Source organism: Sinohyriopsis cumingii, chromosome 13 (assembly GCF_028554795.1).
Source record: "Sinohyriopsis cumingii isolate HCF-2022 chromosome 13, ASM2855479v2, whole genome shotgun sequence".
Lineage (NCBI taxonomy): Eukaryota > Metazoa > Mollusca > Bivalvia > Unionida > Unionidae > Sinohyriopsis > Sinohyriopsis cumingii.
In genome coordinates, this window is record NC_142973.1 from 66,059,564 (window position 1) to 66,068,166 (window position 8,603).

An 8,603-nucleotide genomic window follows, 5' to 3' on the forward strand; every position below is an offset into this window, starting at 1 on the left:
TCATCAAGACTTATGGCTCTTGACAATATTAAGTCATCCCATGGGATGTTGCTCGTATTTGACATAGCTCAAGAACCATTCATCATATTCTAATGCAGTAGTGGTATGTACATTATCTCATAGCCCTATATTTGCCTTTATGGGTTTTGTCTCATCAACTAAATTTTTGTTAGCTAAGCTTAAGAACAGTTTAACATATGATATAGTGTGTGTGTGATTTGGAATTTTAATGTAGCTTTAACAATCTTTTAGTTATATCACTATGATGTCTGCAGTGTGACAGTTTATAGTGATGTCTAGCACTAAGGCATGATGCCGCAGACATGTAGCATCATGTCCCAACCAGTTACATTATCCTCACACCAGGCCGACCAGGCCTAACACTAACCTCTTAATGCTGAGTGCCTAGCGAGGCAAACGCTAGTACCATTTTTTATAAAGTCTGTGCTATGACTCGGCCTATTATGATATAATTTGGTATGAACATTGTCTCATATTTTACTTGTGACCTTTATGGGATTAGTGTAATCTAATTCATTTTGAACCAAGTTATGCCATTTTTCAAGCATGTTCCTGTTGTCAGATGAAACTTGGATTGATGCTTGCACAAGAAATATTCAACCTATTGAATTTGGTAAGAACATAGCCCCTTAGACTGAGCTGTGTGTTTTAAGAGTTTTATCATTTGCAAAATTTACATGGGACTTTGCTTGTAATCGCCATTGCCCAAGAATCATTCAACATAATATGATGCAATTTGATATGAACATTGTTTTGTAAACACATGTCTGGTCTCCTCCAGTTTGAACAGAATTGTGGCCCTTGTCCATCAACTTCATATATTTATTTTAGCATGGGATGTTTGGAGTTGACTTTGAAGGAACTGGATTTCAAGCTTCCATATCATGATTGAGAGGAGTCATGGCCCCTGAATACCCATCATGTTTGTACTTTGGTTTCCCTACACAGGTTCATCTGTCTGTAACCCTATGGAACAAATCATAGTGAGCAGCATTCATATATATATATATATATATATATATATATATATATATATATATATATATATAAAATGAACACTAATAGAAGAGCCACATTGTAATGTGACTTGTAATTGTATATCTCTATAACATCTCAGGTTGAGTGGAGCCAGAACTTTGAACCCTATGTTTTAGTAAAGAAAGACATCCCATTATTTGATCAGCGGTTTGTTGGATTTGGCTGGAATAAGGTATCACACATCATGCAGCTGGATGCGGAAGGGTAAGGTTTTTTATGTAACATTTTCTTGTACTTCAAATTTTTTATTTCTCCATCAGGTGACTGTACAGCAGTATTAAGCATTGGAAGATATAACAGTATTGTGATCCACTGTGGTACCAAATGCAGTGCAGCTATACCTTTAATTCAGAAACATTAGTAGAACTAAAGAAATAGCAGTTTTGTATCATATGAATCGAAGGCAGTAGCTGTAGGAAATGCATATAAATTTATATAGAAAGTTGATTGAAGTTGATTCAGACTTGGACTTTAGAGTGTATTATTTTTATCAAATATTGAGGATGTTTCGTTCATGAATGCAGATGTATCTAGCCTCATCTAGTTGAGGAGTCCTGTGTAGAGCAGTAGGCACTTAACATGATGTAGCCATGAATGTGCTTAAAGTGCCATTAAAACTGACAAAAACAAAAACAAGATTGTGGTAAGTTCTTTCAAAATTTTGTTTAATGCAAAAAAGAGTTTGATGTGGATTCTAATTAATATACTTTTAATTAAACAACAAAAAACAAGGCAGCTAATGTATTATAATAATATGGATATATTTGTGTGAGCAAAATGCATTGTAGTTATAGAACAGATAATACAATATAGATACCAGATCTTCATTAAATTTCCATCCATGTTTGAGATGAAACTTTTGAGAGGTTTTTAATCATTCTGTTACTCTTTTTAATTCATGTATAGATATTGTAACAACAATACAGTCACTGTTTCTTATAAGATATTCTGTTGGCTAAAATTTTTAAGGAATGGTAAGCCAAATTCTGCGAAAGCACAGAACCAAGGATAAAATCTCATGTATATTTTACTGTAAAAACATGAAGGGAACAGTGTTTCAACTTAAAGGCATCACAGGTCTTTGACAAATGTGACCTGTCAATCATTTGGCTGACACTTTCTATTTGGCCTACATCTGTTTCTTCTGAGACAACCAAACTCAGCTGCAATTGTACATCTGAGCTAGCTACCTCCTTACTACATATAAAAGCATAAAAAGAAAGCTTGAAGAAATCTGTTGAATTAAACCCTTCTCCATCAGAATTTATAAATGATACATTTATATTGTGATTAGCTCCATGAACAGGAAATTATGCCAGTTACCTGAAACAGTAATGGTAATAATAATAATAGTAGTAGTAATGGTAGTGACGATAATGGTATTCACTGCTTGGTATTTCCTAAGGAACCTAGTTTGAAAGATGAAAGTGTACAAAGATCAGTTTGGCCTTTTTGCATGGGTGGCTGCTGTAAGACAGTATGACTGGTATAGTTTCTTTATCATTGACTGTCTTTCATCTTTTCAGGTATGAATTAGTGGTGTTGCCAAATGCCTTTATTATCCACATGCCTCATGCCCCAAGCTTTGACATAGCTAAATTTAGATCCAGCTCTCTATATAGAAGGTAAGGATAGTGTTAGTTTTGCTTTACTGGTGTGCAGATCCTGAAATAGGTACAATATATACTCGCCGATAAGGCAAACAACAAAGATCCTGATTTGCTGTTGTTTCATGAGACATGTAGATGAGGGTCTAGTTTGTTTATTCTACTAATTGCACATAACAAAATACACAGATCCAGATCTGCTGGTGTATTTTGCAATGGCAGATCTGGGTATTGTAGTTTGCAGTTAGGCTAGTCCTGTTATCAAGTATGCATGTAATTTTACCAGTGAAACAGAAGTGGAATGCAGAATTAATGCAAACTTAATTCAGAATGAGTACAGTGATCCGGATAATGAATACAAATGAAACAATGAATGCATCTTAAAGAAAATGGAGAGTGCAGGTGCAAAGCAGAGAACTCAGAATCATAAATGATAAAAATGGATTTAAACACAAATGCCTTTCATGATTGGTTTGAAAATTTATAATTTCCAGGTTGCCACTGAATTTTCATGGTAACATGATAATCCTTGTTCAGATTCTTTACACCAACAAACAGTTTGTCATCCTTTACAAGCTGAGACATTGCTCATGCGAAGGCAGTCATATTTGTCATCAGCAGTGGTTGTGTATGTACAGTTTATATTTGAATGAAATAAGAAATAAAATTTACTGACAAATTATCTACACTACATTTCTGCATTTTTTTCTTCAGCTGGGGTGATATTTTTATTTATCATAATTTCAGTTTTGTTTCTTTTATTTTATGTATTTGCAGTTTTATTAAAGCAGAATTTAGACAAGATACGACAACAGTAGTTATCTCCCTTTAACATTCTTGCAAACAGAAACTCCCATTTTGGCAAATGCATTGCCATTGTATTCCAGATAAATGAAAATGAGGGAAATGATGAATGCAAGTGACAAATGCAAAATCGGAATGAATTTCAGAGTGTAAATTCAGAATTGTTAGGTAATAACTGAAATTGAAATTTTACAGGATTGGAAGCAGAAAGCAAACAAAATGAATTTCAGATTCAAATAAAGTGCATATGAAGTGCAGATTTGATAAAATTATGTTTCACTGTCTGTATGCAGAATGTTATGACTGCCCTCAGTTCCCTAATTTAAGGATTTAATGTGTGTCATGATGGAAATAACATTCTATATACCACAGTAAACCAAATGTACGTAAGTATTACTTACATAAAACATTATTTCATATTGTAGTATGGCTTAGAAAATGCTTTGCCACTATATTACCTTGGGGCTATGTGGTTGATTTTAGCTTTATTGAAAGAGTCCTATGTCATAAGAATGGAAAGATTGTCATATTCTTGTATTAAATCTCACATATTAATAAAATATTTAAATTAATTCATATATGTAATCAAACTAAAATTTGCTAGTATGGATCACAAATTAAAATTGTGCCCTCAGACGTCTAAAGTGGAGGTTTCCAATCATGCATTTCCCAAGTAAGTTGGTATGTGATCATGGAATTTACTTTTACACTGGGGGCCTCAAGTGGCCGAGTGGTCTAAAGCGCTGTCCGTTATGGATTACTGCCATCTCACCTCTGTCTGCATGGGTTCGAGTCTAAGATTCAGCCAATGTGGGTATGTGAGAAAGCTTGCCAGTAGCTTCTCGTGGGTTGGTGATTCTTCCTGGGGTTTTCCCAAGTTCTTCCTCCTCCATTAATACTGGCCACCATACATAGCCTATCGTGTGCTGAAAAATGGCATTAAACCCAACTACAACAACAATAACTTTTACAGTGCCAAACATAATCAATTGGAAATTGCAGTAGATATGTTTACAGATATACATCAAACATGTTTACAAATATACAGGGTGCAAGTTTACAGATATACAGGAGACAAATTTACAGATATACATGAGACATGTTTACAAATATACATCAGACAAGTTTACAAATATACATAAGACATGTTTACAAATATACAGGAGACAAGTTTACAAATATACATCAGACAAGTTTACAGATATACAGGAGACAAGTTTACAAATATACTTCAGACAAGTTTACAGATATACATCAGACAAGTTTACAAATATACATCAGACATGTTTACAAATATACAGGAGACAAGTTTGCAAATATACATGAGACAAGTTTACAGATATATAGGAGACAAGTTTACAAATATACATCAGACAAGTTTACAGATATACATCAGACAAATTTACAAATATACATGAGACATGTTTACAAATATACAGGAGACAAAAGTTTACAAATATACATGAGACAAGTTTACAGATATACAGGAGACAAGTTTACAAATATAAATCAGACAAGTTTACACATATACATCAGACAAATTTACAAATATATGTCAGACATGTTTACAGATATACAGGAGACAAGTTTACAAATATACATCAGACAAGTTTACAGATATACATCAGACAAATTTACAAATATACAGGAGACAAGTTTACAAATATACATCAGACAAGTTTACAGATATACAGGAGACAAGTTTACAGATATACATCAGACAAGTTTAGAAATATACAGGAGACATGTTTACAGATATACAGGAGAAAAGTTTACAAATATACATCAGACAAGTTTACGGATATACATCAGACAAATTTACAAATATACATGAGACATATTTACAAATATACAGGAGACAAGTTTGCAAATATACATGAGACAAGTTTACAGATATACAGGAGACAAGTTTACAAATATACATCAGACAAGTTTACAGATATACATCAGGCAAATTTACAGATATACATGAGACATGTTTACAAATATACAGGAGACAAGTTTACAAATATACATGAGACAAGTTTAGATATACAGGAGACAAGTTTACAAATATACATCAGACAAGTTTACAGATATACATCAGACATGTTTAGAAATATACAGGAGACATGTTTACAGATATACAGGAGATATGTTTAAAAATATACAGGAGAAAAGTTTACAAATATACATCAGACAAGTTTACAGATATACATCAGACAAGTTTAGAAATATACAGGAGACATGTTTACAAATATACAGGAGATATGTTTACAAATGTAAATCAGTATAGATTAAATTATAGAGATATGGAGTATTTTCTAATAGTTTTTATATCACTAGATAGAGCTTACAAGTTCAGTATACAAGAGAATAAAATTGTTGTAAACAAGAACCTCTCTTTATAAACTGACAGATTTGACTTTTAAGTATTGCAAAAGCTAGAAACATTGCAGATGGTAATGACACTCTAAGCTTGATAATGTCTGCTGTAGCGTTACAGAGTGCTCTCACGTATGACAGACACATCCGACATCATTTCTGGGCAAAATGTGTCTCATATATGATGAACAAGATAATAAGTTTCACACTTATTTCTGTTTCAGATGTCTCAAGGTTTTGAAGCAAGAATTTCTTCGGGATTTGTCCAAGACGTATGGAATGAAAGCACTCAAGTATCTGTCAGCAGACTGAAGCATCTGAACCTGACAATGCCAGAAGGAATTTGGTTATGTTATTTCAGTTTCTTATTCAGTTTGGAGACTTGAGTTGAGCGTTAGAAGTCCTGGCTAAGATTTGGAAAAGAATTATAAGCCTTTCAGAAAGCAAGGATATTTTGAAAATTGAGTGATGTCCTAGAAACTACATAGAATCCAGTATGCAGTTTGGCTTAGTGGATGGCAATGGGTACTTTGGATCAGTAGGTTGTGGATCCAACGAGACCTGCTGGAGTCGATGCAGTTTTACTTTAGAGAGAAAACAGACACTAACCATAGTCAACCCAGCTGAATGTGGGTACTGGGTTTGGAGGGCGGTTGACTAGATATGGACTATAACATCAGAAAAAGGAGTCAGTAGTGGCTATTCTGGCATTCCCATCATCTGAAAATTGCCTCCTATATGCTAGATGTAGTGATATGTGCAATTTTCATGCACTTCATTCGCAGAAGACCACTTTTCACTTTTTTGTCATTATGCTTAAGTATTTGGAATCGAGGATGTGAGGTTGTTTTTGAATAAAATGAAGTATTTCAAGTGCTCAGAGTAGTACAGACTGGCAACTTCCTAGACTGACTTTTTTAAAAATCAAAAATAGTTACCTATTTAAGACTTTTGAGGCTTATTTTGATTTGCTGTTCTTGACAGACGTTGAAATATATATAGGAATCCTCTTATCTACCCATGGTCTTCAGTCCATCACACAATATTTTTTATTGCCTTGCATTTTATAATGGATTGTCAGATTTGTTCAATACTAAGGTCATCATGTAAAATTGTTAATAATTGATAAATCACTTTACTCCCACAAGTTTTAGAAGAGTTATTGCCCTTTTTGTCTTGCAGCAGAATGCAGTGTATGACAGAATCTTGTGAATGTATCTAGTCTTAAATTTTTTAATGGATTACCATGAAACTTGATAAATATTATGGTCATAATCTTATGATGTGCTTATTTGACAAATCCCTGTGTTCCATCCTGTGATTTGTGTTATTGCAAGTTTTGGCTTGGAACTGGATGACAATATTATTAATGCAGTTACTCTAATATTTGTTCAGTGGATTGCAGTGAAACTTACTAAATTCATTGCTTTTTGATAGAAGTTGTGTTATGTTCATCGAGTCATTGTACTCACCCTATTTTCAGAAGAGTTGTGTACTTTATTTTAATTTTTTGTTTTGTTACTATAGACTAAATTTCATTGTAGGGTATTGATGGGATGCAGGAGAGGCAGAAGTGTATTTACATGAGAAAATTGCTCACCATTCTTCTAGATGGTATAGAATTAATTGCCTTAGACGTTGTGATTGATTCTGGGTCACATAAAGCACTGGAGACTTGGATAAAGTAAGGCCTTGTGGGCCATGTTCATGCTTGTGGTGAAAATTCTAACTATAGATTATTAAGCTCGAAACATAAACCTTTCTCCATAGTGCTGCCAGACATTTCAACCCCAAGACATTTCAAACCCCAAAAGACAATTCATCCCCAAGACAGCTTGACCCTCAGCTTAATTTATTGTGTTTATGTGTGGTCATATTATAGTGCAACACAATCAATGACCTTTTTGTTGTATCAACAAGATGAGTCAAGGACAACGAAGACCACTGGGACAGCCGATGAAAGTTTACACATATTGGAAGCATGTCTTGCTGTATGCATATTGGGAGATTTAAACTGGAGCTAAACATCAGCAATGATAATGGTTAAAGAACAAGTAACTTCATTTATGACATATAATGAAAAGAAAAAATGTGTTGCAGTCCTTGTACCATAGGGACTATTACTCTTGTAAACAAATCAGTATAGCTGTTAAAAATATACTAGCTATAGTATACAAGTAAGGTGTAGGAAAGAGAAAGGTATTTTATGGCTTGTGTCATTCATACCTTGTTAAGGACCCATGTGATCAAACGATTTTATTAATCCAAGTACTGGAATGCCAGCTCTGAAGGAAACAGTTTTAATGTTGAAAAGAAAAGTCATAGTTTATTTATTTTTATTGATAATAAATATGTTATTATAGGATATAAACCATACTAAATGATTTACACAAATTTATATACTTAATATCCATGTTGTGTGAATTTTAAAGGACTCCTTACAAAATGCAATATTTATTATTTTAATTTAAATTTGTATAATTAAAATAAAGATTGTGATTGTTCCTTAAATACAGCAATAGATCTAACATTGTTTCAAAATACTGCAAAGATCCCTGTTGTGTTCTAAGTTAGCAAATTCAGTAACATGATACAAGATATCATATCAGGCTGATTAAATAAACTAGGATGATGTATCTTTTTTATATCTAAAATGTATCATTTCATGTATATATATATTCTTTTATTTAGAATGTATACCTTTAAGTATATCTTTTCTATATCCAGTATTTGTGTCATTTCAAATAAAAGATTAGTTTGGTTCAAGAA

At 33.1% G+C, this 8,603-nt stretch overlaps 1 protein-coding gene across 1 annotated transcript in view; it reads left to right on the top strand.

Moving 5' to 3' along the window:
• The window catches only part of LOC149785748 (xylosyl- and glucuronyltransferase LARGE1-like), a 70,859-nt gene extending 62,256 nt beyond the window's left edge, over positions 1–8,603 (top strand). The window contains exons 17-19 of the mRNA XM_089979651.1: positions 1,139–1,263; positions 2,586–2,684; positions 6,059–8,603. Of these exons, the coding sequence (XP_089835777.1) occupies positions 1,139–1,263; positions 2,586–2,684; positions 6,059–6,146 (312 nt within the window). The 3' untranslated portion in view covers positions 6,147–8,603. The remainder of the gene's footprint in view (positions 1–1,138; positions 1,264–2,585; positions 2,685–6,058) is intronic.